The sequence below is a fragment of the Geotrypetes seraphini genome, chromosome 12 (assembly GCF_902459505.1).
Source record: "Geotrypetes seraphini chromosome 12, aGeoSer1.1, whole genome shotgun sequence".
NCBI classification, from domain to species: Eukaryota; Metazoa; Chordata; class Amphibia; order Gymnophiona; family Dermophiidae; genus Geotrypetes; species Geotrypetes seraphini.
The window spans coordinates 118946435-118961860 of NC_047095.1; the positions used below are offsets into that span (position 1 = coordinate 118946435).

The window sequence follows — 15426 nt, forward strand, 5'->3', positions numbered from 1 at the left end:
CTTCAAACACGCCATAGTTACACCTCTCCTCAAATAAACCCTCATTAGACCCCACATCCCCTGGGTTTACCGCCCTCGCCTGGACTTCCTTTCATCTAAAGCTTGGCCCACTTCAATCAGGCTTTGGCCCACTCCAGTCTACGAAAACCGCCCTTGCTAAAGTCTCTAATGACCTGTTCGTAGATGAATGCAAAGGCCTCTACTCGATCCTCATCCTTCTCGATCTGCTTTCAGTACTGTTTATCACCACCTGCTCCTCACTACGCTCTCCTTGCTGGGATTTCAGGGTTCTGTTCTCTCCTGGTTTTCTTCCTATTTCTCCCATTGCGCTTCCAGTGCTTGCAATGGAGTAGGGTTACCAGATGTCTGGATTTAACCAGACATGTCCTCTTTTTAGAGGACACCTCCGGGCATCTGGGCGGCTTTTCAAAACCCGGCACTTTGTCCAGGTTTTGAAAAGCTTCCAGCTCGGGACCGCGCTCGGGGGGAGGGCACGTTGCGCAGGCACATGCAAACGGGACAGGCACATGCAAATGTAGGAAATCTCCACTGTTGTCCGCCAATCGTGTTGGCGTGCGCGATTTTTTAAAGTATGTCTCGGGTTTTTCAATTCGGTATCAAAACGGCTGCGGTGGCAGACCGTCACTTTTTAACGCAGGTGCTTGAAAATCCTGGCCCGAGTGTTCCTGTAATACATCCTGCCTGAAGCGGCTGGGGCTGTGCAGAGGCCTGAGTATCCCCGCAAAAGTGTAGTTACTTACCTGTAACGTAGGTTCTCCGTGGACAGCAGGATAGTCAGCCACATATGGGTGTTGTCCCAACAGCTCCCAATTTGTGGATAAGCTCTCCAATAGCTCAGAGAGATTTTTTTTTTTCCTCTCTCTGAGCACGTGCAATGCCCGGGCCCCACTGGGCATGCCCGAGCCCTACCCATTTCCCCCTGCTTCCCCCTAATCCCCAGTCTTTAGTTTCCGCCCGTTCCCATCGGTCGGATTTTCTACAGCTCTCCATTACAACTTTTCTACTCATCACCTTGAAGATGCCTGAATCATAAAGAAACGACTGGGATGCAGGAGGAGGATGAATACACTGGATCCTCATGAATTGTGCGCCCACTGATTGGATCCGGCGCACGAGGTTTCCATGTTGCTTGCATTGTGCGCACATGTCCCCACGTGCACGCAAGCTAAGGAAGAGGGCACTGAGAGACTTCATGAAGAGAAGTGAGGCCCGAGAATCTTCCTCCAGCAGCCATCCTCATCAGAATGCAGCAGTGTGAAACACGACAGGGGGTCAGTCTTCCGCCTGTCTCAGAGGGAGGGAACTGAGAATGCGGTGGGCAGCCCTTCAAAGGGAACTCTTTTTCTGCTTAGAAAGAGGAAGTGTGAAGCTTTTTATCTTGCAGTAAAACTGATAGCTCATGACACAGCTCCAGAGCCATGAGCAGCAAAGAGGGCATGCAGGGTAAGAATAAAACACTTCCTATGGGATGCTTCAACCGGGACATTTTTAGATGTTTCTCAGCTCGGGGGCAGTTACTGTGGGGCCCGGGAAGGACTCAGCTGAGGATAGTGAGCGTAAGACTCAAGGACTCAGCTGGGGACAGTGAGTATGGGACTTAAGAACTCAGCTGTGGGATCTATGAGGCTATAATTCTGTATCGCTCTATGGTACGGCCACACCTTGAACATTGTGTGCAATTCTGGTCACCATGTCTCAAAAAAAGATATAGCAAAATTAGAAAAGATGCAGAGAAGGGCAGTGAAAATGATAAAAGGGATAGGATGATTTCCATATGAGGAAAGGCTAAAGCGGCTAGGGCTCTTCAGCTTGGAGAAGTGATGGCTCAGGGGGATATGATAGAGGTCTATAAAATAATGAGTGGAGTGGAAAGGGTAGATGTGAATCACTTGTTCACTCTTTCCAATAATACCAGGACTTGGGGGCATGCGATGAAACTACTAAGCAGTAGATTTAAAACGAACCAGAGAAAATATTTCTTCACACAACGTGTAATTAAACTCTGGAATTTGTTGCCAAAGAATGTGGTGAAATCAGTTAGCTTAGCAGGGTTTAAAAAAAAGGTTTGAATAAATTCCTAAAAGAGAAATCCATAGGCCATTATTGAGATGGCTTGGGGAAATCCACTGTTTTTTTCCCCCCCCTAAGATAAGTAGCATAAAACCTCTTTTACTCCTTGGGATCTAGCTAGGTTCTTGGGAATTGGGTTGGCCACTGTTGGAAACAGGGCTTGATGGACCTTCAGTCTGTTCCAGTATGGCAGTTCTTATAACTCTCCCCTCTTTGGGCTTCCTCGGTCAGGGAAGACTTAACATAACAACAGGCCCTCTGAGAAAGGGAAACTCCAGACAGCCAAAGATACAACCGAAACTGCTGAGGGGAAGCAGCCAGGGAGTGCTGGATGGAAGACAGAAGATGTTGAGGTGGAGGGGGGGGACGACACTAGGGTGTAATTATTCTTTACCTGACCTGACTGCCACTAAAAATGGTGACTCAGCCCAAAAGCATAGAAACGTGAGATGTATTTCTTGTGCCTGACTACGGATTAGGTTTCATGGATCTCAGCTGTCCATGTTGTATTAATGCTTTATATGTATCAGTGTGACGCCTTAAAAGAGGGTTCTGTTGAAAAAACGCTCTTCAGCTGTCTGTGCTGTACTCACGCTCTGCTCATATCAGTGTGATGACTTCATGGGGCTCTGAGGAAGATCCACACGTTAGCCGCTCAGGCTGCGTTCAAGTTTTACATGTGTCAGTGCGAGCATGGGGCTCTAATGCAGATGCACCTTTTCAGCTGTCCGTGCTGTATTCATGTCCAGTGTCAATCCAATGTCTGCAAGGGGTTCTGATCAAGGCCTGCTCTTCAGCTCTTCATGCCATCTGCTTGTCGTAACATTTCAAGAGTTTCATTCCCGCTCTTTCCAATTTTAACACAAAATTCGATCACACATCTCTGGCAGGGCGCAAGAGGGAGTGGTGGGACTGCGGTTCACCTACATGTAGCCATCGGCACCCTACAACTCCCTGCAACTGGGGCAGACCACCCCCGCAGCCCCACCTTTGATATGCTACCAGATATCACAGCTAGATTACTGTAATGCCTAAGGTTTCCAGATTTTACTATAGTAAAATCCGAATGCCCCTGTATAAGACTCTGGTGAGACCTCATTTAGAATATTATGTACAATTCTGGAGGCCGCACCTTCAAAAAGATATAAAAAGGGTGGAGTTGGTCCAGAGGAAGGCTACTAAAATGGTGTGTGGTCTTCATCATAAAGTGTATGGGGACAGACTTAAAGATCTCAATCTGTATACTTTGGAGGAAAGGCGGGAGAGGGGAGATATGATAGAGGCGTTGAAATACCTACGTAATGTAAATACGCATGAGCCGAGTCTCTTTCATTTGAAAGGAAACTCTGCAATGAGAGGGCATAGGATGAAGTTAAGAGGTGACAGGCTCCTGGGTAATCTAACAAAATACTTTTTTTTAATTGAACGGGTGGTAGATGCGTGGAACAGTCTCCCGGAAGAGGTGGTGGAGACAGAGGCTGTGTCTGGATTCAAAAGGGCCTGGGATAGGCACGTGGGATCTCGGAGAGAGAAAGAGATAATGGCTACTGCAGATGGGCAGCTCTATGACCTCACAATGCAGGTGCACAGAGCCTTAGCCTATAGGAAGAGGAGATGCAAATGTTAAGAGCCTTAGCCAATAGGGAGAGGGGAAATATGATGAGACGTTTCAATACCTACGTAATGTAAATACGCATGAGCCGAGTCTCTTTCATTTGAAAGGAAACTCTGCAATGAGAGGGCGTAGGATGAAGTTAAGAGGTGATAGGCTCTGGAGTAATCTGAGGAAATACTTTTTTACAGAAAGGGTGGTAGATGCGTGGAACAGTCTCCTGGAAGAGGTGGTGGAGACAGAGACAGAATGGGATAGGCACGTGGGATCTCTAGGAGAGAGAAAGAGATAATGGTTACTGCGGATGGGCAGACTGGATGGGCCATTTGGCCCTTTATCTGCCATCATGTTTCTATCATATCAGGATCTAGATCAAAAGCATGAATATCTTTAATGCAATACTCTGTGGTGCTCATTTTCAAAAGAAAAAAACATCTCAAAAGCTGCAGAGTGGCGGGAGGATGTTTTTCCCACAAAAACGTCTACAACTCGGTTTTTCTTTTCTGTTCGTCTTAACTTGCAAGGGGGCTCCTGAGGGGCGTGATTTGGGTGGAATTTGGACATTTTTCTGCGATAATGGAACAAGATAAAACGGTCTAGGGCCAAAACGGAAATGGTCACCAGGATGGTCTCAGGTCTCAGGGATCTCCCATATGAAGAACGGCTGGATAAATTGCAGCTATACTCACTCGAGGAACGCAGAGAGAGGGGTGACATGATCGAGACGTTCAAATATCTCACTTGCCGTATCGAGGTGGAAAAGGACACCTTCTTTCTCAAAGGTCCCACATCAACAAGAGGGCATCCGTTGAAATTCAGGGATGGGAAATTTCATGGCGATACCAGAAAATATTTCTTCACCGAAAGGGTGGCTGATCGCTGGAATAATCTTCCACTACAGGTAATCGAGGCCAGCAGCATAGCAGATTTTAAGACAAAATGGGATTGGTACGTGGGATCTCTACATAGGAGAAGGTAGGGGTGGGTCATTTGTGTGGGCAGACTGGATGGGCCTTGGCCCTTTTCTGCCGTCAGTTTCTATGTTTCTATTTTTATCTAGACATGTTTCAGTCCCAACAAAGTTATAACAAGCAGAGTGGTGGAGTGGCCTAGTGGCCAGAGCTGCTGCCTCAGGACCCCGAGGTTGTGGGTTTGATTCCAGCACGGCTTCCTAAGACCCTGGGCAAGTCACTTAACCTCCATTGTCAGGTACCATAGTTAGATTGCGAGCCCAATGTAACAGATAGGGGAAAACATTTAGAGCAGCATCCCGCAAACATTTTCAAGCGACGGCACACTAAACGTACTGGCCGCAGCTTGAGGCATCTAGAAGTGCACGGATGTCACCGCGATGATGTCACCTGCATGTGTGACATCATCATGTTGACGTCTGCGCATGGGCAAAAGCCCTCCAGACGGGCCCTGAGGCGCCTGAGGTGCCAGCAGGGAAGAGGGCTGGAGAGGAGGAGAAGCACCGGTGCCAGCTGATTGCCTACAGGACGTGCCTCTTGCCGCAAGAGGCACATCCTGAGGGCAGTCAGCTGGCACCAGTGCCTCTCCTCCTCCCTGTGTGCTGTGGCACACATGAAATCTCAGGAGGCACATTAGTGTACCACAGCACACAGTTTGCGATACACTGATTTAGAATAACATAGAAACATGATGGCAGATAAAGGCCAAATGGCTCATCCAGAGCGTCCACTATCTCCTCCTTTCCCTATTGGCTAAGGCTCTTAACATTTGCATCTCTTCTTCCTATTGGCTAAGACTCTTTACACCTGCATTGTGATGTCATAGAGCTTTATGGTTATAGAAACAGAAACATGATGGCAGATAAAGGCCAAATGGCCCATCCAGAGCATCCACTATCTCCTCCTCTCCCTATTGGCTAAGGCTCTTAACATTTGCATCTCTTCTTCCTATTGGCTAAGACTCTTTACACCTGCATTGTGATGTCATAGAGCTTTATGGTTATAGAAACAGAAACATGATGGCAGATAAAGGCCAAATGGCTCATCCAGAGCATCCACTATCTCCTCCTTTCCCTATTGGCTAAGGCTCTTAACATTTGCATCTCTTCTTCCTATTGGCTAAGACTCTTTACACCTGCATTGTGAGGTCATAGAGCTGCCCATCCGCAGTACCCATTATCTCTTTCTCTCTCTGAGAGATCCCACGTGCCTATCCCAGGCCCTCTTGAATTCAGACCCAGTCTCTGTCTCCACCACCTCTTCCGGAAGACTGTTCCACGCATCTACCACCCTTTCCTTAGAAAAGTATTTCCTCAGATTACTCCGGAGCCTATCACCTCTTAACTTCATCCTATGCCCTCTCATTCCAGAGCTTCCTTTCAAATGAAAGAGACTTGACTCATGCATCTCTATCATATCTCCTCTCCCGCCTTTCCTCTAAAGCATACAGATTGAGATCTTTAAGTCTGTGCTGAACTTCTCCAAGATAGGGCAGTGTATCAAATCCTTATAAACCTAAGTGCCCTCACTCACTAACCATTGGAGGGATTAAGATATGATTCCCCGGTGCTCAATGACTCCCTCCCACCCCCCTAAAGATGTGCCAGTACATACAGGGCTCTGTGGCAGTTTCAAATATTTTGGCCATTCCTGTTAGAGCCAAATGCAGGTCCCAGGCCTAGGCTGGCGGTCAGTGTAGTGGACTATAGAGAAAGGGAGCCGGGTCTCTGTATAAAAGTACGTAGAGGTGATGCTGTTGGGAGTGGGGGCTAGGACAGGTTTGTCCGGGTATTGAAAAGAAATCGCGTCGCGAGGAGGCATCCGTGGATCCCACAAGGTGATGTCACATGGCGCATCCGCACATGTGCGGATACCTTCCTGCCTGACGAACAGACTGTGGGGGGCAGGGATGGGTGGAATTGGGCAGACCTGGCAGGGCGGGTCTAGGGGTTCTGGATTTAACTGAGGTAAAATCTGGTAACCCTAGGGTAGGGAGGATGCAGATGGGGGGGGGGGGGGGAGGGGGGTACCAGAGCACCAACTGGTTCAGGGTACCTCAACCCCTTCAGCTAGCTCTGTTCCCAGTGCTGCACGCTCTCGGAGAAGGCATCCTCGCTGGCCTTTGCTGACCACGTCACCCCTCTGCTGATAGACTCTCATTGGCTTCCTATTATCCATTGAATTTCGTTCAAAATATTACTGCTAGTTTTCAAATCTATGACCTATAATGAACCCCAGTTCATTACTGGAATGCTCATTCCATACAACGTTTCACGGACCCTCCGATCAGCTTCAAGCAATCTGTTAACAGTTCCATCCCTGAAAATAATTGGAACTAGAAGACAAGACATGTTTTCAATTATTGCCCCTCTTTTGAGACATAAAGGACCTCATTTCTTTTAAATGAACTTTAAAAACTTATCTTTTCAAGGATGCTTTTAATATATGACCCCCAGACTTAGAATTTTTTGTCCCTAGGCTTGACATCCTACAATTTTTTTTTTTTTTTCCTTCCTTGAGTTATTTTCCCTTTAATGTATTTTTTTCTTCTACAAACATATTGTAACTTCCCCCCCAATCCTCACAATTCATGTATGTTAACCCAGTTTGTTTTTATTTAAAGTCATTGTATTTGTCTTTCTATTTTATTTGAATTGTACATCGCTTAGATATTCAATAAGCGATTTATCAAGCACTAATAAAACTTGAAACTTGAAACTTAAACTTGACATAAACGAGGGTCTGACCGTCTGATCTTTCTTTCAGGTGGCAAAGCCTTTGGAATTCTGAAGGCCAAGCAAGAGGAGCAGCTGGAGGAACTGAATAAGGTAACTGTCACTTTGCTCCCTCACAGGGTCACTTTCAAAGCCATTTACCTGTATCAGTAGGGACTTAACTGCCTTTCTGAAAATTGCTTCCCTCTGCCCACCCGGCGAGGATGGGGGAAACAGGGAGTTTGCTTTGGGTGCAGAGCCGGGGGGGGGGGTGTCAATTTGAGTCTGCAGCTGTGTGAGCCAGATAGGAAGGGGGGGGGGGTGACCAAAGGTAGCTGTCAGCTCTCAGCATTGTTTTGTGCAGCTGCTGCCCTGTACGGACTTTGGTGTGTGTTTAGGTGGGAGGAGGGGAGGAAAAGGGTGGAGGCGCTTTTGATTTTCAAATGAACAAATATTGTTTATTGGAAGCTTGTGTACCACTACTAATGACTGGGGAGTCAATTCTGAGCGGTTTGCATGAGCTTCAGTAAAGGTGTTACAATACCTGAGCTTCAGTAGTGGTGCTACAATATATGAGCTTCAGTAGTGGTGTTACAATACCTGAGCTTTAGATAATGGTTACTGCGGATGGGCAGACTGGATGGGCCATTTGGCCTTTATCTGTTGTCATGTTTCTATAACCATAAAGCTCTATGACCTCACAATGCAGGTGTAAAGAGCCTTAGCCTATAGGAAGAGGAGATGAAAATGTTAAGAGCCTTAGCTAATAGAGAGAGGAGGAGATAGTGGATGCTGCGGATGGGCCAACTGGATGGGCCATTTGGCTTTTATCTGCCATCATGTTTCTATACCAATGAGGTAATGTGTACTCATTGTGGATATCCTGAAAACCCAGACTGGGTTGAGAACCCCTGATCTAGTGGCCCATTGGTATAAGATGGATAACAGATACTGAGCTTGAATTTAGAATGCCATTGCCACTCTGTTTTCGTTGTTGAACCAGTGGGTTGTAGCAACTTGTGCCGAGAATTACGTGTGCACACTAGCCAGAGGGATAATAGAGGAGAAAGTCTAGGAGAGGGCCTTGTTTGTCACATGCAAGCTAATTTTAGTCTGTTGCCCCATCCTCGACAGGAGTTTCTTAATGACCCCAAGTATAACCTGGATGAGGATTTGGAGGGGAAGCTGGAAATCTTCAAACGTGAGTAACCACCCTTGATTCACTGCAGCAATAGACAGAGGCACTTTCTGTGGGGTGGTTTTCTCTCTCCTGAAACGGTACAGAGAGAAGAGGGAGCCCCTGGGTTGAAAAAACCCAGAAAGGTGACAATAACCAGGTGCGGTTGCCCCTTCCTGAGGAGGAAGGGGTGGAAACATGCCTCCTCTTGTCTTCCCCCTAGGAGATAGAGCAGCTACTGGGCCACCGAGCAGAACAGAAGGATCTAGGGTGGGCCTAGACCAGCTTGGAGGTGAGTTATACAGTATAAAAGGTGGTGAGCTGGTAGAGGGGCTCAATATCTATTTCCATTCCTGTTTCTAACCATTCATCCTCCGGGGAAGACTTTAGGCAATGAGTATGGGATGTCTAAGCTACTGCAGCTCGGAAAAAGTGGGTCCAAGACAGTAACATCCATCTCAAGGGGTGGTTCTAGACTGAAGGCCATCGCCACCCACAATGGTCAAGTGGAGGTGGAAGGATCATAGTGTTGGGCTGGCTTTGGACATCTCTGCCAGCCTCAGCCTGCTGGCTGTGCACTGTGGGTCAAGGACAAGGAACTGAATATGATTATCAATGACAACTGGATCAGGGTAGATATATTCCAATAACGCTATGACCTTGTATGCCAACTGGGTTGTGTGGTTATTCTGGATAATAGTGGGAAGGAAGCCTGCCTCTTCCTAGTTTAATGAATAAACAGGATAGGAGATAAGGTGGCACTGGAAAAAAAAATTATATTTATCCTATTCTCTCTTTCCCCTTTCTTTGTATTCATCTCTCTTTCAGAGAAATTCATGGAGTTTGACCTGAATGACCATGGAGACATTGGTGAGTTTAGGAGGAGAGACAGCTGAAAGACTCTGTGGGTGAGCTAGAGGTCATTACATACAGGTAAATTACATCCTGTGGTTTCCCCCCAATCCCTGCTAGAATTTATGGTATTCGTTCGCTCGAGAAGGACTGGAACTGGCTGCGATGGGAACAGTACCTTCAACTTATGGGTTGATGTCAACAGGAACTTAGTCACTGGTAGGACTGTATAGGCCCCTACTGCTGGGCAGTCAGACCCACACAGTCAGAAGTAGTGGCATGTGCAGAGAAATGTGAACTGGAGGATGTGTTTAACATCCACAAGAAAAAAAAAAGGAACCACAAGGGGATAGTAACCTCTATAAGTAAGTTGTGGAAGCCAAGCAAAAGAGTAGGGTCCAAGACAATCGGCTTGCGATGTCAAATCCGACACAATGATGTCACATGCATGCATGCATGCTCGGAGGCCCACCAGACGCAGCCTCAAGCTAGGGGCTTTCCAAAACCGGAAATCTGTCCAGGCCCGGACAGTCCTCTAAAAAGAGAACATATCCGGGCTTTCCAGACATCTGGCAACCCTACTATAACAGCTTTTTCACACTGTATAGTGCTACTACTCTGTTTGCTGTGTCTATAACACAGCATAACACCTTGAATGCGGAGGAAAGCTTTTACAGTACCCCGCTGTGGACAATAACATATGTCTGTTGTGTTACATGCTCCAGATTGACATCATAGTCACTTCTTATCTTTCTATCTTTTCATTTTTTATCTTTCTCTTTATCATTATTCATCATTACCTCTTCCTTTTAGGACCCCTGAGGAAGGCGTGTTCGCCGAAACACGGACCGTGTAGGGTCCGGTTGGAATTTTATCACAGTATTTTTTATCATTGTACTTTTTAAATTGAATTTTCATGGTTTTATACGTCAGTGTTTAATAAATTATCTCCAGAACATCTGTATCCATAGTTTTTGTTTTCATCGGTGGATTGTTTTCACTGTGGATCATTGGGTCTCCCCATTTTTCTTTGTTGTGTTGTGTTACTACTCTCCTATGAATTATTTCAATAGCGCTACCAGATGCACACAGCGCTGTACTGAGTCACGAAGAAGAGAGTCCCTGCTCAAAGAAGCTTACAATCTAAACAGCCAAGAGAGACAAACAGGATGCCATGGATACAGTTAATCTGGCTAGGTTGGTGGGCAGTGGGGAGTAGGGTTATGGATTGAAGGCTATATCAAGGTGAATTTTCAGTCAGCTTTTAAACAAGGGTGGACATAACTCAGGTAGTTTATTCCAGGCAAAGGAGGCAGCTAGATGAAAGGAACAAAGTCTGGAATTGGCAATAGAGGAGAAGGGCACAACTAAGAGTGGCTTATCTGAGGAATGGAGTTCTCTGGGAGGTATATAAGGAGAGAGAAGAGAGAAGAGATATTGAGGGGCAGCAGAATGAACACACTTGTAGGTCAGCAATAGGAGCTTGAACTATATGCGAAGGCAGATAGGGAACCAGTGAAGTGATTTAAGGAGAGGGGTGACATCTAAACGTGAGGTTTCAAGAGTGTGGACGAGGGTTGTGTTCCATATATAAGAAGTATTGACTCCTGAGGCAGGTGGACGCTCCGCTGAAACCCAGCTCCGTGTCAAGTCATTTTCATGTATCACTGAATAAACCTGGTTTGACATCACAAGCCGATTGTCTTGGACCCTACTTTTTTTGCTTACTTTCCACACCATGTAGCACCCACCTACATTATCCTTAGGCCCCAACACAAAATCAGTCCAGGTTGTGCCACTGCCCCTCAAATCATTCAGTCTCCTTTCTAAAAATGCAATGTTGCTCAAATTACTTAATTCCCTTTAGTCACTCTCTTTTCCTAGACATGATGTCCCTGAAGAGAATGCTGGAGAAGCTGGGGGCATCCAAGACACACCTGGAGCTGAAAAAGATGATAGGAGAGGTGACAAGAGGCGCTGCAGACGTCATATCCTACCGTGACTTTGTGCAGATGATGTTGGGGAAACAATCTGCCATCTTGAAAATGTGAGTAGAAGCCCTTGAGGTGGGGTAGGGAAATAGGGCACTGGAGAGGGGGTTGATGAAGAGAAGAAGGGTTACCATATAGCTCCAAAAGAAGGACAGATTGAGACATCCGTGTTTTACTTCCATTGCTTTTAGCAGAAGTAAATCCCAGGTGTCTCAATCCATCCTCCTTTTTCTGGAGTCATATGGAAACCCTAAAGAGTAGGCCCAAAATGTTCAAATACTTGAAGGGTATTAATGTAGAACAAAATCTTTTCCAGAGAAAGGAAAATGGTATAACCAGAGGACATAATTTGAGGTTGAGGGGTGGTAGATTCAGGGGCAATGTTAGGAAATTCTATTTTACGGAGAGGGTGGTGGATGCCTGGAATGTGCTCCCGAGAGAGGTGGTGGAGAGGAAAACGGTGACTGAGTTCAAAGAAGCATGGGATGAACACAGAGGATCTAGAATCAGAAAAAAATATTAAATATTGAACTAAGGCCAGTACTGGGCAGACTTGCATGGTCTGTATCTGTATATGGCCGTTTGGGGGAGGATGGGCTGGAGAGGGCTTCAATGGCTGGGAGGGTTTAGATGGGATGGAGTAGGTTTTAACAGAGATTTTGGCAGTTGGAACCCAAACACAGTACCAGGTAGAGCTTTGGATTCTTGCCCAGAAATAGCTAAGAATAAAAAATTTAAAAAATTTAAATTGAATCAGATTGGGCAGACTGGATGGACCATTCAGGTCTTTATCTGCCATCATCTACTATGTTACTATATTTTTAAAACACGTGGACTGACTCCTCCATCTACTTTTCTGTAGCATTCTGATGTACGAAGAGAAGGCCAAAGAAAAGGAGGAGAGACCGGCTGGACCTCCATCCAAGAAAAGATTTGCAGATCTTCCCTAGCAACACTTGCATCCATCCACCCCGTCCAGGATCATGAGCAGAACCCCACTCTGGTCAGGAGTTAACCTTCCCACATTGCAGATAAAACATTATTATTATTTTTTTTAAGAAGTGAGTTGAACAATAAGAATAATAAATAACCAAATCTTGGAACTATGTCAGTGTCAAAGTATGTCAAAGAATCCAGGCATCCTAGTGCCTTCACATGCTGAGGAAAGTTAGATCCTGTTTCCATCAAAATCACTTTACCGTCCTTGTCCAATCCATCATCCTTTCCAGATTGGACTATTGCAACTCTATCTACTTAAGCCTAACTAAGAAAAACCTTCATAGACTCCAGCGGATCCAGAATGCCGCGGCCAAGCTGATTTTCACAAAAAGTAAATTTGACCATGTCTCTCCGCTTCTGTCCAAGCTTCACTGGCTACCGATAATCGCCAGGGTCAACTTCAAATGCGCCTGTCTAGCTTTCAAAATCCTACATGGGAACCTCCCTCCATATATCCCTCTTTCTTGGAACTCCTCAAACCCTAATACCACCAGATCCACCCACAAATTAAAACTATCCTTCCCCTCATTAAGAGGCACCCATAAAGGAAAACTAGGGACCTCTCTTCCCTTCAGAATCACCGAGCTCTGGAACAACCTTTCCTCCCCTCTTCGGAACCCGAGCTCTCTCCAACCTTTCCGCAAACATCTGAAGACCTGTCTATTCTCAAAAATCTGAATCTTATTCCATCTCTGGCATTCTAAGCCCCCTAAAAACTATTCATACCTGGACCTCTAAACCTTCATTGTAGTTCCTTTCTATCCCATCTCCTGTAAACCTCTACCTTTCATTGTAGTTCCTTTCTATCCCATCTCCTGTAAACCGTGTCGAGTTCTACGAATGTGGAGATGATGCGGTATACAAACCTAAGATTTAGTTTAGTTTAGTTTAGTATGAGGCCATCAAATAATCCCTTCATTATTTTGTTTCTTATTGTTTAATAAATGATTTTTTTTTTTCTGTTTGGTTTTACATTTCATATTTGTCCCTAAATATCTATCAGGATGTACATAGATTTGATTCAGTGACAATTGCATTTTACCGATCCAGCCTCTGTGAAACAAATATGAAAAGCTGCTGTACTGTTCATAAACCAATTTCTATCAGTCGTATTATGAGACCCGCAAAGTGCCACAGCAGGCCTTGGGTTATCTAGATAGGTTGCCAATTGGCTGGTATTCAGCCTATCTGGTCAGTTTTTGAAAGGCCAGGCTGGCTGCTGGCAGACCCTTCAAACCCACCATTTTTTTCTTCACAGTTCAGTTGCCCTCGGGGGCAAACTGAAGCAGGGTGCCCAGTGTTGCCCACTCTCTTCCCATCTTTCTGCAATCAACCATCCCCTCAGTCTATCTTAAAGGTGTCTTTCATGAGGTATCCAGAAGTGGCAGCAACTCAGACATGCTGCCGGTGGCCAGTGTGGAACCTCTCTTCTAACACAAACTGTCCCTGCGCAAACCTAAAGTTGTGTCAGAGGGGTGGCTCACGTCAGAAGAGAGGCTTCAAGTGGCCACCAACAGCATCTCTGAATTCCTGCCACTGCTGGGAGCCTCATCAAAGACACTATTTAAAGTAGATTGAGGACCGAAGTTAAGAGAGAAAGAGGGAAAGATGGAGGGTGAAGAAAGAGAGAAGCTATGCATCTGTGGATGAAGAGAGTAAAATAATGGACTAAGGGGGAGAGGGAAGAAGAAAATAAATTATGGACCCCTAGGGTAGAGGGGGAGGTAAGAAAGCAAAATGATGGAGAAAATATGGAAGGGTAAGGAAGAAGAGAGGAATGATGGAGAGAAAGAAAGAAAGAAAGATAAACGATGGACTTGGAGGAAGGAAAAGAAGGACTCAGAAAAGGGCAGAGAGAAGGGTGGGAAGAAATAGAGAGAAATGATGGACCCATGGTGGAGAGGAGGGAGAAAAGAGATAAATTTTGGACCCAAAAGGGGAGAAGGGAAGAGAAATGATGGACTCAGAAGGGGGTGGAGAGGAAGGAGGGGAGAAATAGAGAGAGAAATGATGGACCCAAGAGTGGAGAGGAAGGAGGAAAATATGTTGGATCACAGAAGAGAAAAGAAATGATGGACCTGAGGATGGAGGGAAGGAAGAGATGCCTTTGGTCATTTGGCACCAGCACTGCAAGGTGGACTGTGGACATTGAGGAATAGGGGTGGGAGGGAGGGCATTTTTTTTCTTTTAAGATGGTAACCATAGCATGGACAATTAGTTGAGGAGTGAAAGGGTGAAACAGCATGTGCAGCAAGAGACTTGGGATGGAGCAAGAGACAAGGCAGGTGGCCGGTTTTTCTCTGTTAAAAAGTTGGCAACCCTGCAGAAACAACTGTTCTCAGAGACGTGCAAAGTATAAATTTGAGCAGAAATTCCTCTTCTGCGGAGAATACACTATCTGAATAAAACAGAAGAGGAGCTCAAATGCTGGAGCAGATGTTTGCAAAATTCACAAAACACAGGATCAAAAAAAAAAATGGAGACCTCTTTTTTTTAAACAAAATAAACTTTATTGATACTCAATTGTACAACTTAAGACACATTCTACTACTGTACTGAAACAAGTACGACTACAATGGCTTTTGCATTTTTACATTTTTTGTACTTTAGCAACAGAATCCCTCAGTACCTTCCCCAAAATTGCCTCCCCTAAATGTAAGCAACAAAGTACAGCTCCCCTTTCATCCACTGAACATTGCAAAGACCAGCCGCGCAGCCGCGTTAAACGTCCCGACGCACACAGAAACCCCGCCCCCTGCGAACCAACGCTACTAAACACCATTTCTTCCCTTTCACGGCACCATTTACGCAAATAGACCTCGCGCGCCAAAAAAAAAAGCGAGAGAGGGGCGGAACTCGCGCTGTTCATGCCTCCGCCCACCACGGCTCCAGAACCCGCCGCGTGAATTACGCTAATAGGAGGGGCGGGGCCAAGCGCGCGACCTCGAGGTGGGCGGGGCTAAGTAGGGGGCGCGCAAGGGCCCCGGATGGCCGTTGGAGGAAGAGGAGGAGCCGAGAG

At 46.0% G+C, this 15426-nt stretch overlaps 1 protein-coding gene across 1 annotated transcript; it reads left to right on the top strand.

Moving 5' to 3' along the window:
* The first annotated feature begins 1369 nt into the window (after positions 1-1369).
* Positions 1370-12511, top strand: AIF1 (allograft inflammatory factor 1). Its single transcript, XM_033916590.1, has 6 exons — positions 1370-1464; positions 7441-7502; positions 8523-8589; positions 9394-9435; positions 11302-11464; positions 12271-12511. Exons 1-6 carry the CDS (start codon positions 1440-1442, stop codon positions 12356-12358), a joined length of 447 nt encoding a protein of 148 aa, XP_033772481.1. The 5' UTR covers positions 1370-1439; the 3' UTR covers positions 12359-12511.
* Positions 12512-15426: the final 2915 nt, after the last annotated feature.

Coding starts and splice junctions, on each gene's coding strand:
- AIF1 (XM_033916590.1), top strand. CDS start 1,440: ATGAGCAGCAAAGAGGGCATGCAGG. Junction 1,465..7,440: donor CAGCAAAGAGGGCATGCAGG/GTAAGAATAAAA, acceptor TCTTTCTTTCAG/GTGGCAAAGCCTTTGGAATT. Junction 11,465..12,270: donor CAATCTGCCATCTTGAAAAT/GTGAGTAGAAGC, acceptor ACTTTTCTGTAG/CATTCTGATGTACGAAGAGA.